The sequence below is a fragment of the Ambystoma mexicanum genome, chromosome 4q, assembly GCF_040938575.1.
Source record: "Ambystoma mexicanum isolate Mex_15411 chromosome 4q, UKY_AmexF1_1, whole genome shotgun sequence".
NCBI lineage: Eukaryota > Metazoa > Chordata > Amphibia > Caudata > Ambystomatidae > Ambystoma > Ambystoma mexicanum.
The window spans coordinates 244,821,911-244,847,561 of NC_090928.1; the positions used below are offsets into that span (position 1 = coordinate 244,821,911).

The window sequence follows — 25,651 nt, forward strand, 5'->3', positions numbered from 1 at the left end:
GGGTGCCGCAAAGGGACCTTGGTGCTAAGTACAGTGCCGCAATTTGCGGTACCGTACTTCGCGCCTTCCCCATTCCCATTGAGCCCTATGGGGCAAAAATGGGAATGGGGAACGGCCCATGGTGAATGGGGAATTACCGCCCCGCCAACCTTGGAATGGGGCGGTAATTCCGCCATTCACCATGGCGGACCCCGGCATGGACCATGGTGCTAATAGCACCATGGTTTAGCGCCGGGGTCGTAATGATGCTGAATGAATATGTCCCAGCTAAGAAGAACACGGACTGCAGTTTCTACGATTTGCCAGAAATGTTGGTCTATATCAGCATTTAACAAATCATTTTGACAATGTTTTTAACTTTTTTAATTCGAGTAGCAGCCTATAATCCACTTTTCTAGTGGAGGTGCAAATTGGGGAAGCAAGATACTACATTGATTATTTATGTATCCCTTTATATACACCCTTCTTACAGGAAGGTGCTTGTTGGAGAGGAGGTGAAATGCTGTTGAAAGACTGTTGCATTGAAGTGCAGGGAAAGTGAGGTATGTCCATAAAGAACTGTTCGCTATTACTGGAATACACCAATAGGTGGTAGTTGTGGGTTGAGTTAGCAAAGGAAAATGATGGTCCACCTCTACCCTTTTGGAGAAAGCTGGTTGGTCATTTCGCCATTTATAACCGCAATCGCAATCCAGAACATTTTGGCATCGTTGCGAAATGTGCCAATATTAAGCAATATTGACTGCATTCAGCACATATTCTATGTGGCTATAATTAAAAATGCAGGGATAACAAGCCATAGCATAGTAACTTCTCTATATTCAAAGGTGACACAACGAACAAGATTGGGCTTGGGGACTAGTTACCTATTTTTACTAACCCTCTATTCTCGAAGAGACAGGTAGCTTGCATGGGTACTTGCACAGGTACTAATGGAAGCAATGCTATTTAGCAAATCCCTTAATCTTTGGGCTGGGTTTTGTATACCTTTCCTATACTCTGTCTGTACTTCCCAGGGCCCTACTTGCTTTCCCTCCCGTTGATCAAAAAAATATGCTGAAAAATAGGACTACTTTTTGCGATCTAGAAACCCAAAACTAGGGTGAAGAGTGCTTTCACTAGCAAAGCTGGATATGTGACCACCAATATAGAAGGGTGCTCCGAGAAGCCAGTCCTTTTCTTTTCATCAAGCCCCTAGGAATAGACAGAGGAGGAGATTGGGCAGGGTCATCTGGAGTTAGCACTAGATAGGATAGTGAAAATTAAAAATATTGAGATGCCATTTTATATGCAAATTCTTTATACAAAAGCTTGATCAAACAATGTATGAAGAATGAAGACAGAATGTCTCACTCATTGGGCATTTGCTACAGGCGTCATATGTTCTGGATTATAGTCCATTCTGCATGTGCCGCAGCATGCTCTCCTGTTTAAAAAATTAAGGGGGGTGGGAGAGGGAAGATCGTGATACAGGGAGTATCCCATCTGTACTAACCAACCTTTCTGCAGCAATCCAGTCTCTGTTTGCTTACTAAGGGAAGAGGCTATAAAAATGACCCCCATGAAAGCCACCCCTTTGATGTAGCTTTGGGTTTAAGGAAGAGTATGAATTCCTCCAGGGGTGCCTCAGCAAAATCACCATTAAGCCACCCACCCCCCCTGCCCCTTCTACAGTGAGACATACATATAGGTGTTAGGCCCTCCATATGGGCCTAACCGACTTGCATCCGTTTCCCCAAACTGTTTTTATACTTTGTCCCCTGAAAGGCGGCCCTTTTAAGTTGGTTTCCCTGTACCCCCATCTTGGTTCTTCTGAAGTTAATTGAAAAGCTGATTATTGTTTTCCCTGTATTTTTTTGCTTTTCTGCGTGTTTTCTTTTCATCTGGTCACTCTTGTACATAACTTGTTTAGCGCCTTGGTACCTCTTCCGGTGTGTAAGATGCGGTAATTACAAATATTTCACCTCGATCAAATATTTCCAGAGCAGAGTAATAAAAATAAAAAAAATACATGGTGACTACTACAAATACCGGTGCGGAAACACTACCAGGGCAACATTAAACTTCAATGCACAAGCCTGGACGTTTTTCGGGAAGGATTGCACTCTACCTTATTGTGGCATTCTAGACTCCAAAGTAATAGAACACAGACAATGGAGACCTTTGAAACTTGTTTGTTGTGCCATTGACGAACATGTATAAAAATACTCAGTGGCTGGGATGTCTTTCATGCTGTTCAGACAAACCTTTAGGGCTCATCAAAGAATGGGATCATGCATAGTTTTCAGCACTTCTGAGGAAGGATTTGGGAAGCAAGGTGGCAAAGGGAATTCCTGATTGATGTGGATATCTGTCAACACCCATGGTTTAAGGCAAGGAAAGTTCCTGGTACCTCCCCTAATCCTCCAAGTTTATATAACGGCAACCAGAAAAAAAAGACTTAGATTCCACCAGTTTAAGATCTGTGGTAGACATGGGTAAGTCTTAATAACCAAAGCAGGAAACAAATACACATTTTGACTATCAAAGGTCAAAAGCCCCCTTGCACCAAAGACACAAAATATTGATTGCATTGAGGGATCTGAGGGTTGAAGGGCACACAGCATGTGCCAACTACCCCAGTACAATTAGGAGATACTGTGGCAAAAAATACTTTTAAGGACCTATATAAACCACTGGCAGCAACAAAGGGTTAAAGGCTTAAACTCTGTGGGTTTTCAAAATAGGGAGAACCCGATTTGTAGACACCCTTGACAATGAACCCAGACAACAACATTCCTCCGCCAAGTAGGATTTGCATGTTTCCACCTGCATTCCAGTAGGGAGCAAGGCAAAAAACGTTTGACACACTATCTTGTGCAAGGGATTTGTTTGGAGAGAACACAGAAATCCGTAGTGTATTTTGGTGACGACAAACTGCCCAGCCGTCAAACATTAAGTTCTTCAACTGGGTAATTTTCTTAAAATAGAATCTACTCTTGGTGAAACATGCTCAGAAAATCACTTTGTTAGTGGTCAGAGAAAGAGTGAAAAGTAGTGGGTGCCACATGATGTTTGGTATCAAGGTCATTATAAACTGCACATGGTACCAGATTCTTCCTATCCATGACCACCAGCAGCGGACTAATCTCATCCTTTCTTCTGGTTGTGTGTCTGGCTCCAAACAATATTCCGAGAAGACAACAGACGTGTGTGGGAAATAAGTCTTTGAAAAAATTGACAGTCACAGTGTCAAAGAATCTCTGAACACCTTCAAAGGAATTTCAGCCTATGTGGTTTCTGAACGAAATACCCTTTGAAGGCACATAGAACCACCCATAAACTACAAAGTTAGGGTATCTGATCAACTGGATTACCTCCATGCACCAGTGGTGTACGAATGCTTAATAGACAACATTTTCACGACAACACACACATTTCCACGCAAAAAGTTCAAGAAAATTAAAAAGCAATGCATTAAAAATCAGGACCCGTGGGAGAGCTAGTTCTAAACAAACGATTAACGTAAACAGACATACTTTCCACATGAGTGGGACCATGATTCATACATTTGGGAAGGAGGAAAAAAATAGCTCACGTTCAATTTAAAAAATGTGATAGTTCATTTCTGATAGAAAAGCCAGATACCGGACAACGTAGGCATCTGTGGATAAACTGTGATGTGCGGTCATGTAATACTTTCACAAACAAACAATGCATCTTATTAACCAATCACAAATGGCTCTTGTTGTAGCCGTCCTCGAGTGAAAGGCTAGGACATTGCTGGGAAGTGGATCTACAAATATCAAACTCATGCATATACAGAAGTCTGGTTAGCCGTCCGATATGTGTATTTTCAACTTCAATGCCACACAAATCAATTCACAAAACATAATGGCTATGTTCCATAATAATTTACCATTGTTCTTCTGTGGATGGGCTGTAAATACATTTAGAATCAATAAGAAAAGGTGTTAATGCATTTAAACACCTCCTCACTTGTATATATGATCACAATAGCTTCACGAGGGTGAAAAAGTGGCCTCTTTTTTTTCCAGACACAGCTCTTGTAGATTTGGCATTGTCCATTGCAAAATACATCCCTTGAGTCCAGCAGATAATATATGGCCAAACAATTGAAGGAAATAGTTAATGGCTGCTAGGTTTGGTGGGGGGGGGTGACCTAACAGGACGCTTGTGGGGAGGTTGTCAAGAGCAATTGACCAGCAGTTTAAAGTCAAGGCAGTGGCCAGTAAGAGGCAGATACGGCACGCTTCCTGGTGAATACTAGTCATGTGAGGCAGATATCAGACTTTGAAAACCAGAAAGAAGCGATGTACAAAGACCTGATCACCAATGCAATGGCAGTTCTTGATATGTATGTTGCTGGTCAATAAATAAAAAAAAACGATTATTAAAAATCACTATATTAACAATGATCACCACTCCCATGTTCTAGTCTTGAGCCGGATGTTCTTTTAGGGCATGAGGTGACCATTTTATACCTGGTACATGGTACCATTAACCGCCATGGATAGTTGGACGGCTAGAAATCAGACCAAAAACATGCCCATATTTCATCATCCCTGCACTGTAAATGGTCATGTGATTGCGATTGGATGAATTGCTATTGAGTAGTCACCAACTTTACAATCATACTAATAATGCGAGACCCTCGAGGGCATGTGCATAGGTCCATGGTTGGATTCTTGATTTTATCCTGCAGCAGCTGGTCAAGTTCACTTCGAAGTTCCTTCACTAGCTCTGCCACCTAAATGAAGCAAGCACACACAAAATACAGTCAAATAACAGAGAAGCATGAACATTTTGTAAGTGCATTTTATTATATGCAAAGTATTTAAGTACACTTAAGTGTAGATATACAACTGCCCCTGTGTTAATAGAGCAAAACTTGCTTCAAACTCGTGAAAATAATATGTTCACTTACTGGGTCGCCTTTTTCTCTTGAGAAAAACAACACGCTGCCTCTCTAATTGACTAGGAGAGTACGCTCTTGTATGTCCACTGAAGTACTGATCATAAGGAGGCCTGACATGAAGGGAACGTTTGGACACCAGGTGACTATGGAAAAGCAGGTTTCTCCTTTGATGCTACTGGAATCCTTCCTTGCAAATCAACATACTCTATGCAGCTAAAAGGGGGATGATGATAGGCTCCATAGAATTCAGTTTCTGAGTAAGCAGAGGAGGGGCTCTTCCTTTTGAGTTAGTGGCCGATGTGCTGTGTTGTCTTGTTTTAAATTCAATAGAAACACATATGAGGTATTCTCAGAGTCAAAACTATGGAACAAGAGCAAAATTCTAGATGGAGGTCTACATTGGCATACACAGTTGCCACGGTACCTGGGTGTTGATTTCAGTATTTTATGAGGGGAACTAGGAGGATGGTAATGAAGGATGCAATGAAGTCAATAAACGGTCTCACAGGTAGTCAGTGCGAAGCACATTTAATGGGGGGGCCCAGACACTATACAGATGCGAATTACCCCAAACATTATATATCATCTATACATGTTTCCTCTTGTTTTGTGGCAATGTTTTTCAAAAAGGTTCATTCCGTTCTGACACAGTCTTTGGGGAAAAAAGGCTACACATCTTTAGTGAAATTGCTGAGGACGCATGACATCATGGTGTAAGCTTGCCAATATTTGTATCACAACGTTTTTATACTGCAGCAATAAGGATTTTCTTGCAACAGGAATGGTGCAAAACACCAAATTGGTGTTAATTTGAAAAATAGAGACAACAGTAGGTTCAAAGGTCAACAAGCAAAAGTGAATCAGCCTGGATGTGAATTAGCCTGAATTTAAACTAAAGGTAGACCAGGACATAGGACCTTTCAAGGACTATCTTGGGTTGCTGCTACACAACAACACATAGAACAATTCCGTTTCAATACCTTTATTCAAATTTGGGATGAGAAGAGTTTGGAGGACTGCCTATGGGACCAGGCACACCTTGAAACAGAAGATGCAAAGCAAAACAATGGGAGGACGAGTGGGATAAAGCAAATTCAGTATTAAGACCCAAGCTAAAAGGACTGAATATCAAGAGTTCAGTCCTTGTTCCAGACTTCCTCTGGTCATCTCCCCAGGATAGTGCTTTTCAAATCACTCTTTCACTGGGCTTTTTAGGTGTCCCGGCAAACTTCTTTAACAATGTACTCACCTTTGTCTTGAACTCACACCTGCTACAGCGGAAAGGATGGTATTGTACCCCTCTTGCATGGAAGCAGGCAGGGGGAAGAGCTATTCTTTAGGCCGGTTGGTATGCGTCCCCTTTCAAGTTATTTTTGGGTAGAACTTTCTACTCTACCTGGGCTTCCAACGGTATTTAAAACCTTCATTTCATATAGTAGCCTCACACATACCACCAGAGTATGGGCAACAGCCTCCCTTCTGGCTTTACCCCAAATGCTTCTTGAAGGGTTGGCCCCTGCCAGTCTTTAGGTCCAGGCTCTTTGCAGGCTTTCTAGGTTATCTTGACCCTTCAGCCTGGCTTCTCTTAGACTCAGGCATAACTGGCTCAACCAGCTCCTTCTCTAACTTCCTGTTACTAATTTGACTTCTTGCTATGGCCAACATAGATTCTACTGTTCTGATTCTCTTTCTTTATGCCTTCCGGTTACTACTTGGCCAACACAGGTCCTGCACTTTTGACACTCCTCCTCTCGCTCCACTCGTCATAACACTATTCTCTCTATGGAATGCCATCATAACACCCACAACGTTATACAGGCACTGACATAGTAATTGTGTCAATGGTTAATCTGATTTGCTGGTCCATTTCCCCACTCTGGACTTGTGATTGGCCATAGCCTAATGGTTTTGCTTCCTCCTCTCCAATTATGTGGTTAGTGAATACCTTTGTTTGCAGATGTTGTTCATCTACTACTAAGAGGAATCAGCCACTGTCCTGGCTGGTATCCAATAGAAATGTTGCCAACAAAAAAGTAGTCTGTGAAATAATCGTAGTGAAAATACCTCTGCAGTGAAAATGTCTCCAGAGAAACAGTACCAAAAATGCAGCTGAAAAACAGACAAAAATCCAGTGCTGTTAGGTTAAGAAGGGTTTAGTGAGCGTGTGGTTGCCTGGTTTAGGGTAAGGTAAGGGGTTACAGTTAGAGTACAGATTCCTGTTAGGGTGGTTATGGAGGGCTGATGATGTTGGGGTTTGGTTAAGAGTCATGGTAGTTTAAGAGCCAGGCTAAGTGTTATGGTAGTGGTTATGGTAAGGCTTGGGTTAATAGAATGGTTCTATGTCATCATTTCGATTTCTGTAGGTCGCCTAACCAAAAGACCAATTTTTTTCAACTGATTTAAGGCAGCCTAAACAAAAAAGGAAATACTGACATTTTTTCAGCCATCCAACCCGAACCTCCACCCTCTCTTCTCGGTTTTACTCAGAATCAGGGGGTTTCACCCCTGAACCCTCCTCCCCCCACCAACAGGAAACACACACAACCCCCCCCCCCCGTTCTCCCTTGTGGCTGCTCCTGGCGTGTGCGCATCGCAGGGGCTGACAGTTCGATTTAGAAAGACTGCTCTGTGCGGTCCCAAAGCAATCTTTCTAAATTGTTTATTTTTTATTCGTCTTTTTGAATAAGGGTTTGGGCAAGTGTTAAAGAAAAGGATATGGCGGTTGGGAAGGACAGGTGGTGTTACCATATGACAGGTGTTAAAATAAAACTAGGGGTTAGGGTAGAGTAAGCATTAGGGTAAGGTTAGTATTAGAGCAAGGGTTTGGGTTAGGGCAAGGGCTATGGAATTTGTGGAGACATGGTGATGGGGTTGGAGTAAGGATCACTGTTCATTTTCTATTAATTTGGTGTTTTAGATCGGGTTGCGTGTAAATAAAATTCTTTAGTGTGCTTAAGGGATAGTGTAAGGGAATGCCTAGGGGTTCCTGGTAGAATAAGCGTTCAGTTAAGGGTTAGGAATGCTGTTAGGTTTATTGTGGAGGATTTATGATTGGGGTTTGGGTCATTGTTTGGGTTACAGCCTTGTACTGTTGTGTGTTTAAAAATTGCTTTTTGTTGACATTATCACTGGCAATATTTTTACATTTTGCATTGCTTGTATTGAATGACTACATTTTGAAAATTACTTTTTGAAAACGACTTTTTCACATGATTACATTTTCTTGGCAACATTTTAACATTGAACCTCTTGGCCTACACGGCCAAATATTACAAAAGCCTTGTTCACCATGTTCGGTTCAGGCAGCGCCATCATGGCTGCCCAAAGACCCAGTGCTCCAGCACCCCCATTCTCTTGGGTCTTTTCCCGTCTCCAAAGGCTCGATATGTGAGTGTTTGCTGCCTGTCATGTGTTTCCACTTTGTCTCCTTGCTGCAGTTTATGTCAGAGATTAGGCACCCGACATGCTTCTGTGCTCTCACTCTATGCATGGACACGCGGGAAGTACTGCATACACTGTAAATGTAAATGCTTGTTTTGGGACTATCAAGCAGGCTTTCTCCTGCTGATTTTCTCAAGGACTTTGCATTGGTGGAACGGGGGAGCTAGACTTTGTGGCTGGGGTGTTAGACACTTCTCCTTTCCCATGAAGCATATTGTCCTCTAATATGTTGTAGTTTGACACAGTTTAAGAATGACTGCCCTTCGAGATCACCCAAGGAAAGACTGGGGTGCTGTGTGATCCCCCTTATACCTTGTGTAGGGGTTGCTTCACTGAGCAGGTGGTTACCCCTTATACCACAGTTTTCCAGCCTTCCTTCAGTGGTAATATGTAACAGTAAAGAAAGTTGATATAAAAAAGGTACATTTAAGTTAAATAAAATGAGGAACAGTCAGGAAAACTGCATACATCTAAAAAGAAAAAAGTTAAACAGAACAAACGGGGGAAGAGAGGTTAGGATTTGGTGTTCTTGGGCTTTGACCATGTGAGCTTGAACTATTGTTCTGACATTGGCCATGTGCTCCTTTAGTAGTTGGGCTGTTTGGGAAAGGAGCAAGACTGATTTTTCCTGCTCTTCCCAAGTCTCCCGCAACACGTGAAGGACATGTTGTGGTTCTCTGCCATATACAAGTTAAAATTGAGAAAACCCTGTAGAGGATTGTGGGGTCTTTCGGATGGCTAAAAGGGCCCAAGGTGTCATGACATCCCAGTTTTTGGCATCAGCTTCAACTAGTTTCTTTAACATATATTTCAAAGTTTTGTTACACTTTTCCACTAAACTGATAAATGGAAATTCGAAGTGTTTTTATATATAGAATGTCCTTTACTTCTAACATTAGTTTACTCATGAAGGTAGATCCCTGGGCCATTAAGATCTTCTTTGGAAACCCAACTTGTGAGAAATATGTGATCAAATGTTGGAGAATGTGCTGGGTCATCTTATTGCGTAAAGGGAATGCTTCAGGATAACGAGTTGCATAATCCAATATTACCAGTATGCATCGGTTTCCTAGTTTTGCGGGTTCAAGGGGCCCAACTATGTCCATGCCTATACGTGAACAAGTTACTTCAATGATTGATACAGGTTTCAATGGAGCTGGAGGGGGCATCTGGAAACTAGTCTTCTGACATAAGGAGCAAGTCAGTACAACATTTTTCACATCGGCATAGATGCCTGGCCAATAGAAACAGCTTAATGTTTGTGCTTGGGTTTTAGCTGATCCTAAATGACCGCCAATGAAATGGGAATGAGCAATCTCCAATACTATTTTTGTGTGACTTTTGAGTACCATTATCTGTGATATAGGAGTACCATCAGGACCACTATCTCCTCTATACAATAGCCAAGTTTGTAGAAAGAAATAGTGCCCTCTATTCTCCAGCCTCCTCTTCAGGTAGTACCTGAAGGAAAGGTTCAGCAAGCAAGGGATCATTGCTTTGTGCAAATGCCTAGTCCGGAATGATTTTGACTTTTTCTCCTGGGATTTCAGGTTGGACTGCCTCTGGTGTTGTGGGGGAATCTACGTCTGCCTCCCCAAAGCCTTTGGTTCCCCTTTCAGTCTTATCAGAATGTTTTATTTTCCTTGGTCCAGAATTCCCATGGTTATTATTTCTTTTGCATTTACTTGATATGCGTCCTTCACATTGTTTTGAATCAAGACTTTTATGTTTCCTCTATAGTCATGCGCTATGACGCCTGCTAAGACGCCTAGGTCATATCGCCAAGCTAGGCCTGACATAGAGGCACATCTAATGTAAGTTCCAGGTGGGGGAATGAAGACCAAATCAGTTGGTATTAAAACTCGGTCTTCGGGTTGTATCAGCTCTCCCTGCTACTACATTCATCAAACCCAATCTAATGATCTGTATCCACTGATGGATCAGAAGCTCTGTTGCTAAGTTTTTAAAATCGGAGGGTCCCCCAGTTTATGTTCACTGAGCCTGATCCCACTCTGACACCATACACGAGGAGTTAGGAATGAAACTCGGACACAAGTTTGCCATGTTTTTGGTTAAAGACTTTTATTGAAAACTAAAGGGGTTGGGAAAAGGCCTCTCTAACCTTACTAGAAGAGGAATTTCCATACCAAAACCAGAAATAAGGACCTGTCTGTGTCAAGATCTATTAATTACAGTCCAGCTGATGCTTAATATTTTGGTTCATATCCTGACAGTTTATCGGTCCGCCTTGCAAGGTTTAGGCAATTTTACGTGCAATTTTCTGCAATGTACTGCGGATTTGGCTTTAACCTACTCTGATCTTGTTACGAGGGATTTTAATACCCATCCCAACGACCCTACTGACCTGCACGCCAAGAATTTGGTGGCTAGTCAAGAAGATTCTAGTTTATTGCTGCAGAACCATCTCCGCATGCAATGTGGTGACAACATGATTGACCTAATTTTGGCTGAGAGCACGCTGACGGCTACCTTCAGCCCTCTCCTGGTGATACAGTCTGATCATGCCATTTTACCGTATATTATTCCCCCGTCTGCCCTCCATGGTAAGGTCTCCAACTGTCTGCAGACTAGATGTTTCTGGAGTGGGGTAAACCCCTCCTTCTGGCAGACCGTTTAGTCATCAATACCAACCACTTTACAGCACTTGGCGGCCAGGAGCCGTGCAGCGCCTCACTTAATGCTCTGACAGAAGTAGCAGATTTCTTTGCTCAAATTGAGACTGGGTTTGGGCATCTGAAACCATGAGCTCCATGATTTACCCGTAACCTATGAGCCTGTAAACAAAGCTGTCGTCGTATTGAGCACAGGTGTCGCTCTATGTTCCAGAATTAAGAAATGTGTATAGATTAGAAGTGATTCACTACCATAAGGCAATTACAGCAGTAAAATCTCTGTTTTAAGCCAATCGCATCACCTCTGCAGCTTGTTGTACACGAGAACTATTCCAAGTTGCAAAGGTACGTTCCTCTATGCCCCTACCAGAGGTTGATTCCATCTGCCCTCAGACCAGCAGGCCGATTCATTTAATTCCTCTCAAAAGAGTCGCACGCGGATGGCGCACATCGTGCCTGTGCGAATGTCTGCGCCAGCCGCATGCGATAAAATTCATTTCCGCGCACAGCGTATTCATGGATTCTCACCTCCAAAAGCAGACGTGGCGCAGCGACCCTGCAGCAGCGCCAGTTACGCCCCCAAAAACGCCCTCGCGCAAAGAAAAGCCATCAAGATCGCAAAACCATCGCACGGGCTGCGCCAACCCTGCACCAGTTTACCGGACTGGCAAACAGCAAACGCAAAGCGGGGAACGCGTATTACGGGTGTCGGGAACACGTGTGCGCGAGAAGTTTCACATGCGATCTGGCCTGGGGAAGCGTGTGCGTGTATTTCAGGGGTGCGCGAGAAGCATTACACGCGAATGGCCTGGGTGCGTGTATTTCAGGGGTGCGCGAGAAGTTCCACACGCGAATGGCCTGGGCGCGTGTATTACAGGGGTGCGCGAGAAGTTCCACACGCGAATGGCATGGGCGCGTGTATTTCAGGGGTGCGCGAGAAGTTCTACATGCGAAATGGCCTGGGTGCGTGTATTACAGGGGTGAGCAAGAATTTTCACACCCAATTTCAGCAGGGCACGTGTATTTCAGGGGTGCGCGAGAATTTTCACACGCGATTCCAGCAGGGCACGTGTATTTCAGGGGTGCGCGAGAATTTTCACACGCGATTTCAGCAGGGTACATGTATTTCAGGGGTGCCGGGGAGTCCTACATGTGATTTGGCAGTGTGGGTCCTCCCAGGTGTCCCCTGTACACCCTCCACGGCCCCTGCAGGCAGCCCACACCACAGGGGACTACCCTGCATCCCTGGTCATGTCCCGCAGGCAGCCCACCCAACATGGGCATGCCCCCCAGCAAAGGCACATGTCTCCTTGCACTACTGATCACCAACTCATGTCCCCTTGCACCCCCACCCCCAGCATTGCGGGGCACCTGCCAGCAGGCCCCCACTCATGTCCCACTCATGTCCCCCTGCACCCCCACCCCCCAGCATTGCGGGGCACCTGCCAGCAGGCCCCCACTCATGTCCCACTCATGTCCCCCTGCACCCCCACCCCCCAGCATTGCGGGGCACCTGCCAGCAGGTCCCCACTCATGTCCCACTCATGTCCCCCTGCACCCCCACCCCCCAGCATTGCGGGGCACCTGCCAGCAGGCCCCCACTCATGTCCCAATCCACCCCCACCCCCAGCATTGCGGGGCACCTGCCAGCAGGCCCCCACTCATGCCCCACTCATGTCCCACTCATGTCCCCCTGCACCCCCACCCCCCAGCATTGCGGGGCACCTGCCAGCAGGCCCCCACACATGTCCCCCAGCCAACATGTCATCACAATCTAGATCCCTGGCCCTTATGGTCAGCCTCCAAATGCAAAACACCCACTCGAGTATTACATCCACCCACATAGAAATGGCAATGACATGATAGAACCCCAATAGCAAGTTTTGAAATGAACACATGGCCCTCACATACACCCAATGGGTGTCAGTGAATCTCAAAACCCATATCATGATATGCATGATACCAATGAGATGATACTACACATTGAAGTTTGATGAAAAAAATGTATTAAAAACAGCATAAATGGAATTAAAAATAAACAAATGACAATGGGAATCAAAAACCAAAAGCAGCATGTCCGTAAAATAATGAAAAACGACATCATAATCCAAAGGAAAGGTGTCCAAAGTCACAGTTCAAGAAAGTAAATCCAAGGTAAAAACAAAACCGAAAACCATTGCTCCATGGGTAAATCCAAAAAAAAATCCAAAAAAAAAATATAAAAATCCAACAGTCAACTATATGCAGATAAACAAACCAGGGTCCATGATCCCAACTGAAGAAATGAAACCTACATAAAAATATTACCTAATAAAATAAAACTATATACAAAAATGTGGCCCATTGTCCAAAAGGTCCAAAATAAATAAAAAAGCAAAGGAAACCTAACACTAACTACATAACTATTTACAAGGGCAGCAGGCTAGTTCGACGGCTCACTGGTTGTTGTCATGGGCCAGGGCATCATCGAACTCCTGTTCAATGGCTTGGAGGCGGGCATGTTCCCTGGCCCAGAGGTCCCGCAGGGATAATGCAGTGTCCAGCTCCAACTCCCTGCGAAGACCCTCGAGGCACTCAGCCCGCCTCAGCGCCCTCCGCATGGAGTTCTCCGCCCTGACCATTGTGAGCCGTTCCTCCTCTGCCCGCTGCCGCTCCGCACCTATCTGGTGGCCCAACCGCTCCCACACGGAAGCCACTCCCATTACAGGGTTCTCCTGCCCTCCGGCCGATGCCTGCACCCCTGCTGTTGATGGCCCCGAGCCATGATGCCTCCCACGTCGAGCCTGCCGCTGCCTCCGACGCAACTGCCTGTGCCAGCACGACGGCATCCAGGCTGATGGAAACCACCGACGCCGTCGTGCACGTGCCCTGCCCGATGATGCCGTCACATCCTCCATCTGCTGGGGTCCAGTTGCTGGTGTGTCCACCCCTGCTGGACCTCCGACTCCCGACTGTGGCAGGGATGGGATCCCCACCGAGGTGGCTGCATTGGTCGGGGCAGGTCCACAGGGGGCCCTGGTGGCATCTGGGCCGGAAGACGGCATGGAGTACGACTGGCGCATAGCCTCCACAGAGGAGGAGAGGGTCGCCAGAGTGCCCGACACATGTACGAGACCCCCGACCATGACTGCTCCCAACTGGGCCACGTTGGCATGTTGCTCTTCGTGATGACGTGCGTGCTCCCCCCGGGAAGCACGCACCTCATCACGAATGACCGCCGTACGCAACGCGACACCAAACAGGACCTTCTCCATACGGCCAGGGGTCCCCTCGTCCGCAGGTGGAGGGGAGTCAGATGACATGGACATCCCCCCTACCTGCGGACGGGCCTGGGATGGGGTATCCCTGCTGGTGCATGGTGGTGCAGTCACAGTGCCAGTGACAGTGACATGCACAGGCACCTCCACGGCGACCTGTGCTGCCTCCTGCCCCTGCCCCTGAACTGCACCACTTGCACCAGCAGGGATGCCCCCACCAGGCCCCATGTGCGGCCTCCTCCTCCTCAGTGGAAACCACCAACCTGGATGGCTCCACACCGTCTTCCGCCGGTGGAAGCCCCTTCCGCTGCAGCCGTGGGGGCATCCCCGCCGCTTAGCACCACAGCGCCGTCTCCGCCCTCTTCTTCACTTTGCGCTGTGTAGAGGGAGACATAGAACACAAGCATCAGGGTACTGTACAATGGTCCCCTAGACAGGAAGCAATAGCAGATGAGTGGCACTGTCAAAGATCACTTCCATCATGTCCCTCCACAACACATGGGTCAGTGCAGGCAAAACACATGCAGTAACAGGCATGGCGCATGCTATGGACATAAGCAAACATCTCCAAGGGACTCTTGAAGCATACAATGTTGTTTTTGGACTCACAAGCATCAGGGGTCATGCCTATCACATGCACACACTTCAACGTACTTTCATCCATCTGGACTCGTACACCCCAGACACAGTGGATGCAAGGATAACTAGGCTGCATCAGTGAATCTGAACATTGTCACAGACATGTGTCATGCATCCATGGCATCCACAAGTCACAGACACGCAGGTCAGAAACACAGACATGGACACTATACATGTACATGGAATCAGCACCCATCCCTCACCCACACCCATGTCCAGGAACAGAGAATGGCATTCTCTCATGTGTCCATTCCGCATAGGGCTCCCCATGTTACATTTAAACACATACACCAACCGTGTGCTTCGCACATTACTGGTCTCACATGCATGACCATGATGTCCCTGCACACACACACGCGTACATGGCCTATGTCACACATACAGGCAAGTATCAGACAACCAGCACGCTGCAACATGCCCTGTCTCACACAGCAATGCTTGGCCACTTACCGCTCGACTCCAGACGGGTCTGCCTCTCAAGGATCTGGGCATGGAGCGCTGGGCGTACGCGTTCCAGGACCCTCAGCTGGATGGTACTCATGCTGCCCCGGCCCCCCTCCACGAGGCGCCGGGCCTTTATGAGGGTCCTGGACCTGAAGTCCTCCCAGCGCTTCTTGACTTGCTTGATGTTGCGGGTTGCCACCCCCTCCGCGTTGATGGCAACCACAAAGTCGTCCCATATCCTGTCCCGTCCTTCCTTGTCGGCGCGTGGTGATCCGAAGAGGGCATCATAATGCCCCAGGACAAGCTCCACCAGGACACCAACTTCCTTCTGACTGAAGCTGGTGGCCCTCTGCCCCTCTGGCTGGGGGTCGCCAGTGGTCTCGGATGGTGTTTGCCCCGACATGGCGACCCCCGAGGCAGGCGTGGGTGGGCAACTGGGTCCTGGGGCTGGGCTGTGGAGCGTTGGCTCGTGGGAGGCTCCTCGGGGATCTGGGGGGCAGTAATTCGGCCTTTTAGGCAGGAGCGTGGTCTTCCGTGTGCTTACGCGTGGCCAGCTTGATACGGAGTGATTTGGCACGTGAAAATTCTGCACGTCAGCATGTGAATCGAGGAAAGGCCCTTAGCGCGTAAGCGCGTCAGCATGCATATGCGATTCCATTGGACCAAAGGCCCTTAGCGCGTATGCGTGTCTGTGACGTATCGCGCACGGGCGTTGCTTTTCGTGGGGTGCGGTGCGTGTGTTTTGCAGGCGTTGGGGTTCACACGCTATTACTTCACAGCGGGTGGGTGTTGGCTACGCGTTCTTCTACATGCAAGGCAGACGGTGAGTGGTACCCTGCTCCCCCAGGCCCGATCGCGAGCCCCTGAAATACACGTACCCCGCTCCCCCAGGCCCGATCCCGTGTAAAAACACCTGCGAGCCCCTGAAATACACGTACCCCGCTCCCCCAGGCCCGATCGCGTGTGAAAACACCCGCGAGCCCCTGAAATACACGTACCCCGCTCCCCCAGGCCCGATCGCGTGTAAAACCACCCGCGAGCCCCTGAAATACACGTACCCCGCTCCCTCAGGCCCGATCACGTGTAAAAACACCCGCGAGCCCCTGAAATACACGTACCCCGCTCCCCCAGGCCCGATCGCGTGTAAAAACACCCGCGAGCCCCTGAAATACACGTACCCCGCTCCCCCAGGCCCGATCGCGTGTAAAAACACCCGCGAGCCCCTGAAATACACGTACACCGCTCCCCCAGGCCCGATCGCGTGTGAAAACACCCGCGAGCCCCTGCGTACTCAGGCCAATCATGTGTGAAACTTCTCGCGCACCCCTGAAATACACGCACACGCTCCCCCAGGCCCGACTGCGTGTGGGACTTCTCACGCGTGTGGAACTTTGGCGCACATTTTTTTCCTGCGCAGGGACGCTACCGCCTGCTTTCGTGTGGCGGACATGTATGGGCCTGTGCGCGTCTTTGGCCGTGCGCTGTTTTTCCCTATTCGATTCCATGAATACGTGTTGTAGGCGAGCGTGTGGGCGTTCTGCGCACTTGCCTCCTGTACGTCCCCCGTGATGCCCACATTTTCACGAGTTGTTCCCCATTCTGCGTGTAACGCCCCGTGTTACGCCTACTTTTGTTATGTGCGCCGCGCTATGTGCGAATTCGCTGTGGCCTTATCGCACGGCGTTCGATGACCTGTGCGCTAGAGTGCGCCGCGCACTTTTTCAGCGCACATCCCACATTTTGCGCATGCACGGACTTCCATGAATAGATGTGCAATGTTTTCTGTGTGATAATCGCACTTGCACTGCGATTTTCGCTATTTCTCTGCGAATCGCACGTTTTCGCACGCGTGCGCCGTTTTTTCGGCGCACATTAATTCCATGAATCGGCCTGCAGATGTGATGCTATTAGTGCTTAATTCTCAGATAAGATTTGTCTGATCTGTCAGTTAATTACCAACGAGAGCCAGAATCATGCCAACCTCGGTCAGAACGTGGGGATTTCAAGTACCTGTCAAACTGAACCTTTTCAATTTAAACCTATTGACGATGTAATCATATTTGCGGCACAGAGCCAGCTTAGATCAGCATCCCCTAATGACTGGAGTGCGGAATACTGGCCAGACTCCCTTGGCCCCTGTCTGGTACCCGTTATCTCGGTTAAGAGTTTGGGTGTGAATCTTCTTTCGTTAGGATCAAGCGCGGCACAGATGACTGCAGTCTGTAATGTCAGCTTTGTCCAGCTTAAATTACTTAGGAAAGTTCTCCCATTCCTACACACCAAATGTCAGATCAAGGTGGTCACCTCGTCAATTATGGTATCAATCGACTATTGCAATGGGATTTATTTAGGCCAACCGGCTTTTCAAATTCAAAACCTGCAGATCCTCCAAGATTCTGCAGCACAGTTGGCCTTAGATACTCCAAGACTCACTCCATCTGACCCTCTGTTGAGGCAGCTTCATTGGCTGCTTGTTAAAGCAAGTTTAAGATTGTATGTATTACTCATCGAGCTATACACAGTACGGGTGTGGCCTATTTTCAAGCTTAATTAGAGTGCTATCAGCCCACTTGGTGTCTGCGCTCAGAGTTCCAACTGCTTCCTGATAATTCCACGCTTTCAGAATGTTTGGATTGGGTGTCCGTCGTTTTTGGTCGTGGCCACCATTCTCTGGAATGCTTTGCCTCTCTCTTTGCAGGTGATGGCAGGATACCTGCACTTTTGAAAAACCCTAAAAATACATCTTTGTAAGAAGTACCTATGGTTTTGTGAGCTCGTTTGGTCTCTGCCTCCACCCCCACGCTCAGCGGCTAGATGACCTTGGGCCTTAGTTTGTGCTTTACAAATTCAGTACATTACATTACAGGATGTCAAAATCAAAGCTGTCCTAGTGTCCAAAAGTTCTATTCTGACTCTCACACTATAATCTAAACTATAAGGTGAAAAAAGGATGTCTTTGACTTTTGATGATTTTTGAAAAAGTGTTTGTAAAGGGAGAATGCATAGATTAATATAAAGGGTCCTTGTTCCAGGGGCTAGTTCCCTTCCCCTGGATTCCTTTTCCATACAAATAGTTATTTATACAACAGGTCCTTGTGTGTTTCCTGACCCACAATAACACTGTCACATACAAAACTGTTTAGCCCTGTACTTCTGTTTCTCTTAGAATTCCGGAATTTCCTTTCTGCCAGGATTTTGTTCCTCCTGTCTGGTTAACACAGTTCTAATATTCCTTCTTAGGATTTCTTGTATCTACACACTTGCAATTGCCTAGCATACTCTCCTGCCAGGGCTTTTTGTATTTAGTCACTTGGAATTACCCGATATGCTCTCCTGACAGGGCTTCTTGTATTCACACACTTGGAATTTCCTGGTATACTCTCCTGTCAGGGCTTCTTAGGTTCACTCTGTGTTTCTATCCACTTCGCCAATTGTACATTTACTAGGTTAGATCAAATATCCTCTTGATCTACTATTCGATGTCCCCATGTATTTGCATTCCATGCAGTCACAAACTGACGAAAGCCTTGATTTCAATTTGCTTCCCCTTTTTACAATCAGTCTGTTTGCGTACTCTCTTTCTTCTGTTCTGTTTATTATCATTCACATCTGGCGCGGTTGCCGAAACGCCCTAGTGTATCCACTATCCTTGGGTTGGCATTCTCTAGCTCGTTCGCGGACAACCGGCGAAGGACACTGCCCGCTTTCCACTTGTGACTGCTTTCTCTTCATTGTTCCATCTCCCAAGGCTTCTATTCAGTGCACCCACTTCGCATCAGGCTCTAGTAAGCAAGGTGCTGTTTCTGCGGTCGGTGAACGCCCACGAGTCTTTCACTGGCTCCTGGCATTTCTGCAATGCCTCCCGTTCTCTCAGCGTTTCCCTTCGCCCTGGGTGGCGAGCTGTCCTGCTCCACCACACATGTCTGTGCCTTTCAGATCCTTGAGTTTCATGGAGAGGTGAATAGTTTTCTCGCCAACACTTGACTGCTTGTTCCCTCTTCCTCGTCCCAGTATTCAGGTGATTCTGGGAAAAGACGATCATTGTCGATGGTTGGTTTAAAAATCTTGAATAACCACTTTCAACAACAATTCTAAATGGTAAATCAGTTCTGGAAGATGGAAAAACCTAACTGGAGAAGCAGGTCTTGTAACCTCCACAAGTTGGACCAAAGTTGGAGGTTTGGTCTCTGTGATTTGGGGAAACGGTTTCACTATCCTTCCTAGGTGGAGGTGTAGCCATATGAAAATAGTCCCTGACGGTATTAGGAATAAGAGGCTTACCTTTAAGGGCAAATTGGGGATACCATGTCTCATCCAATGAAGCCATAACATCTCCCCAGAGGTTGTCATCTCCCATGTGATCCTCCCTTATAGAGCCACGCCCAGGGTCAGGATCAGGTAGCGGCTGCTGTCCCATGTCCACATGGTAGGAGGTCACCGCCAGGAGATCAGTGATGACTCCATTGAGTTCATCACAAAGGCCACATCAAAGTAACCAGTATTCGTTCGATCTTATGTAGAAACACTTGGGAGGATATGGAAGGCTCAATTAAAGTGTAATTATGTCATTTTTACATGCAAAAACTGTTGTGTTCACAGTTTCTATGTCGGCAGGCAAGCTGCCCAGTTGTGATAGAAAGAGTTAACCATCTTTTGACTTTTTTCTTGAGCCATTCAAGTAGGGCAGCGTGGTTCAGCCGCATCAACTTGCTTAGTGTGTGTGGTAGGTTAGCACCCAAGTTACCATACCATATCAGGCCTCCAGAGGAGCTGTTAGAGGAAACATTTAGGATTCTATAGGATTGACTCTTAGACCAGGCACCCCTACAAAGGCGGTCACCTCCTCCAGCAGTGGTGGCAAGTTCTCTTTGGGATTTTTGATATACAAAATTACTTTGTCAGCATATAATGATGTCCACGTGCAGACCCCATCACAATTGAAACACCTCTTGCATGTCCGGTAGGATAGAGGCTACTTGTAAGTCAGAAGCAATCTGGTGCTGAATTACAAAGAAACTGCAGACGTTATGTTGAGTCACCCTGCGCTGGAAAAAACCCGGATTGGTCAGGGAGAACTATATACGGGAGTAAAGGTAGGAGCCTGCCAGCCAGCAACTTTGCCAGGATTTTATAATTTTATGTTCAACATTGATAAGGGTCTATATGAACCACAAGAAGTTGTGTCTTTGCCCGGTTTAATTGGCCTCTCAGAGTGTAGGTGGAAGCTGCCCCTACTCAAGCAAATATTGATAAAGATTAATCAATTTGGAGATAGAGTGTCTATAATGTGGTGAAGGAACTCCATATTCAGCCTTTCTGGGCACTGCAGGCTTCCAGAGATGCTGAGTTCCTCAGTGAGGTGGCTTGATGACTTCAGGATGACAGCCATATAGATGATGAAACAGGATTTGAAGATGATACAGGCTTGCAGCAGGAGCCAATTCAGTTCGATGAGGGTCGGGTGGGTTCTGTGTTTATTCATCGGCGGTATTTATTTAGTGGATTTTTTTGCTGAAAATATTTTGCTGAAAAAATTAATTGAATTTCAGTTTTTTATTTGGGGGATGGGATGTGACTCGCCCTCCGCTATTATTTATTCCCTATACCCCACCCTACCTCAAATGCCCTTAGCCCTGGCCCCTCCATATTTTCCAATGATATTTTCAGCAAAAAGCACTGCAAAAAATAAAAAACAAGCGATGGATGAACGTCGTACCATCGAGGTGATGTGGTTGAATTTGCAGAGTCCTTTGATGAGTTGTGCTGCTATATGCAGGACACATCAAAGTGGTGCCAAGGTAGTCCCTGGAAGGCCTTCCTAAAGGTCATCCAGGTGGGAGAGGAACAAGGCCTGAACAGAAGATCTGGTTTCTTGGTTTCTGAGATGAAGGTCTTTTCTGCTTTACGATCTCCATCATGAGGGCGGTGGGTCTCCTCTTCAGTTTTGGTGACCCAGGTATTCTTGGAGCAAAGGATTTTGAAGGATTCAGTTTCCGGCTTTTATGAAGAAGAGAGTAAAGTTTTTTGCAGTACTCTCCTCAAATGTATTCGAGTGCAAGGATTTGCACAACCAGCACTCATCTGTAATATGCTACTTCCTAAGTGAATAAAGGCATACCTTGTGGGAATCCAAAACAGACATTTGATCTACACAATCTCTGCATGGCTTGAACCACACCTTTGGGGCATTCGGTATGACTTAGTAAAAATTCTAAAATCTAGTGGTGTTCCAGGGCAGCATTCTGAGTGCGCAAAAAAAATCAACAGCTAAGATCAGGTGGCGCTGCTGGCTGCCTAAATAATGCACGTGGATTTTTCGGAAGGGGCCGCCAAAAGGTGGAGAGCACCACTTCAACACCTGGGAGATGAAAATCTTTACAAAAACTGCAAGTGCTTTAAAGACATTTGTGGAAAGAATCTATTAGAAAGAAGATTCTGTGGTAATTTCAAATCAGTCACGGCATGTCATGTCATAGTAAAATTTCATCAAGTAGCACAGCTGGGAAATGCAGGTGATATAGTCATTCAAGAACACTTAGGGGAGGGAATGGAGCATTCAAACTAGAAACAGAGAAGCATTTTTGCCTTCCTATACTATTTGTCTTACCACAAGTTTCTTCAATCAGGAAGATGAGTTAATTCATTGGAAAGCATACATATGCAAGAGTGTATTTGGATAAAAATGCTTATCTGGAACATGACTAGTAGGGATGTGCCTGACTGATCGGGACAGTGCAAAAAATAATTGGTCTGTTCTCGCCAGAGTTGGAGCATGAAGTGAATAGGATTATATATAGTTGCGCTATTTATTTTTTGCAAGCAATCTGCTTATAGTTTAAATTTGGAATAGATTTAGACATAGTAGTAACACGTTATCTATTGTTGAACGCTAAGTAAAGGGAAGAAATTCAGAAAACATGTAGCATACTCTTAACATGGTGGAAGAGCTCATTGCTATGATGGATGGCTCCGCTTCTTCTTGAACCACAGTTTTAGATTTAAATATTGGGCTGAAGAAATGGCAATCTATTCCACATCCCGGCATCCTGTCTCATCGTTGGTCTATATCCTCCACTGATCCAGATTTGGAGATTATGAAATTCTGTAGAGCAGCAATAGTTGTTTGGGCGACATATTATTTTGTTGTATGACACCTTCTGTCAGTCAATGTGGTGTACGCAATTGGCTTAAGAGTTATGCATTCATGGACCCAAAATGTGCATATTGTAGCCGATCTGGCACATCGCTGCTTTAATTTATTCTCTCTTACTCTCCTTGCTCTGAAAGAGCTCCAATGGGTCCCCCAAGGAGCTGTGAATCCATGCATTCTATGCCACTAATTAAAGGTCTAAAAGATGTTTCAACACATTGCTATATTAAAAAGAATGTGGAGAGAACAAGTTACCTACCCCAGGTAACTTTCTTTCGACTGGTTGTTCCTCCCATGTATTCATCTTTGAGCTTCGATATCCAGCTTCAGCTGCTTCGAGAAAAAAAAAGAAAAGAAAATCGGCCAGCGGGCGCTTTGCGTCGATGCAGTCCACTCAATGTCCCCCGAGTCCCTCCTTCTCAAGGATGATGTCATTAAAGACATATTTAGCACCCACCGCGCCCATTGGCTTCAGTTCTGTTTTTTCTTACAGTGGAAATACCCGCATAACCACAGGAATGACCGTACTCAACTATGAAGGATCAAAAGCTGTAATAGAATGGGAAATTCTACTGTGGGGTAGTCTGGGAGGGCGATGAGGAATACGTGGGAGGAACATCCAGTTGAAAGAAAGTTACCAGGGGTAAGTAACTTGTTCATTCGAATGGATTGTGTCCTCCCACATATTCCTCATCTTTGATAGACTCCCAAAGCAGTATTAGATTTGGTGGAAGGACTACGAATTTTAGTTTTTTTAAAGGATTTTATGAACCGCATGCAGGACTGCTTTTCCAAAGCTCCCATCCTGACCGAGCGAAACTCATGTAATGTTTTGTGAACATGTGAATAGTAGACCACGTTGTGCCTCACAAATACTTTTTATCAGTACACCCCCCTGCAGGGCTGTAGAGGTAGCCATACCCCTGGTGGAATGGGCTCTTAATCCTTCAGGAGGATCCTTGCCTGCCAGCCTGACATTCCGAAATTGCCAGAATGATCCACCTGGATAAGGTCTGCGTCATAACAGCCTGACCCAGTTTGTGCCTGTATAGCCAATGAAAAGCTGATCAACAATGCAAAGATTTGACAGCTTAGATGCATAAAAGCTGAGTGCTCTACGAGGGTCCAACCTGTATAATCACTCCTCCTCCTTACCAGGATGAGGTGGCGGAGAGAAAGAAGGTAAAACAATGTGTTGCCCTAAGTGAAAGTCAGAAATGATTTTGGGTAAGAATGAAGACTTAACCCTCAGAACAACCCTATCCTTATGGAAGATAGTAAAGGGTGGCTTGGATGAGAGTGCCTGTAATTCACTCACTCTACGGGCTGAAGTTAGAGCTACCAAGAGAAGGTTTTAAAAGTTAACAACCTTAATGGACATGAGTGTAAAGGTTCAAAGGGTGCACACATTAGAAATGTTAGTGCCACGTTAAGGTCCCAAATTAGATGGGGGAACACATTGGTGAGCCCCTTTAGAACTAGTGTCACAAGTGGAATCTTGAAATATTAACATTCTTAAGACGAGCGCTTAAAGATGGACAGAGCTGCTAAATAGCCCTTAATAGTTCCAACCTGGAGCCCCAGATTGGCTAAGGATAGTAGAAAGGATAACACCTCAGGTGTTTGTCACAGAAAAGGGTCTACATTCTTGTCTCTGCACCAGTTGCAGCATTTATTCCAACAGCAACAGTACAAAGACTTTGTTGGTGGTCTTCTGGCCAAAAACAAAATCTCCATTACGTCATCCGGGAGGTCCCAATTCTTGCATCTCAACCTTTCAGAAACCATGCATGAAGGCTGAGTGTTTTGACCTCTGGATGGAGAACATGACCCTCCTCTTGCGAGAGAATGTCCTCTCTTAGTGGAAGACGTATTGGGGGACAGATGGACATGTCCAGAAGGTCCATATACCACGTCCTGCTGGCCCAATCCAGGGCAGTTATGATCATGTGTTTCCCGAACTTTCTCAACCTCCTATCATGTGAGGAATGACGGGGACTGGAGGAAATGTGTACAGGAGTGGAAAATCACAGTCCCACTGCGAACGCTTCCCCTAGAGCTCCTCTTGGGGGACATTCCCTGGAGCAATACAGTTTGCACTTCCGGTTGACACTGGTCGTGAACAGATCCACTTGAGGGGTTCCCCAAAGGGTGAAGATCTCTTGAAGGACTTCCTGAGCTAATTCCCACTCGTGGGAGTCTGTACTCTGCCTGCTCAGAGTATCCGCTGGTGTGTTCTCTTCTACGGCTGGTGAACTGCAGATAGAGAGATTCCTTCTTGAATTGCCCAGTACCAGAGCTGCATTGCCTCTCTGCACAGTGGTATTGACCCTACACCTCCTCTCTTGTTGAGGTAGTACATGGCCACTGTGTTGTCCGTCATTATCAGGACATTCTTTCCCCACACAGAGGGCAGGAAAATCTTCAGCACTAGTTCTCAGCCCTCGGCTCCAAAAGATTGATATGTAGTTTGGACTCCAATGGAGACCAACAACCGCTGTCAGATCATTGGTGTGAGCTTCTCCACCCTGTTACTGAGGCGTCCGTGACTACTGTTATCTCCGGCTATGGTTGCCAAAAGGGTTCTCCCTTCAGAATGTTGTCCTTGCAGGCCCACCACAGAAGATCCTGTGCGATCCTGTTTGGAACCTGAAGCAGGTCCGACATCTTTCCTGAGAACTGGGACCATTGAGTTGAGTGAGCCCATTGAAGGGATCTCATTCTCAGGCGGGCCTCTGGCACCAGAAAGATGCAGGATGCCATGAGGCCGAGCAACCTCAAAAATCAAAAACCGGAAGATGCTGGCACTTTGAAATTTGGTGACCATCTGTAGAATGTCTGGAGTCCTCACCTTGGGTGGCGAGCTCTTTCCCCAAGGATGCATCCAGAACAGCTTTGATGAACTGGAGTTTCTGAGAAGGTGTCATATGGGACTTCTTGTAATTGAGGGAGAGGCCCAGTCTGTGCAGTGAGTGGCAGGTGACGTACTTGTATGGGAGAACATGCTCTGATCAGCCAATCGTCCAGGTACGGGTAGACATGAATCCCCCCTCTCCCGAGACTTGCTGCCACTACCGCCATCAGTTTGTTAAAAACCCCCGGCAAAGGTCAGCCCGAATGCCAGAACTCAAAATTGATAATGAGAACCGTCAACTGCGAACCTCTATTT

The 25,651-nt window shown here is 46.4% G+C and overlaps 1 protein-coding gene across 2 annotated transcripts in view; it reads right to left on the reverse strand.

The window, feature by feature from the left end:
- Positions 1 to 3,578: 3,578 nt before the first annotated feature.
- Positions 3,579 to 25,651, reverse strand: part of DHX57 (DExH-box helicase 57) — a 1,970,484-nt gene continuing 1,948,411 nt past the window's right edge. For both annotated transcript variants that reach the window (XM_069607794.1, XM_069607793.1), the window contains one exon: positions 3,579 to 4,750. In XM_069607794.1, the coding sequence (XP_069463895.1) occupies positions 4,607 to 4,750 (144 nt within the window). In that variant the 3' untranslated portion in view covers positions 3,579 to 4,606. The remainder of the gene's footprint in view (positions 4,751 to 25,651) is intronic.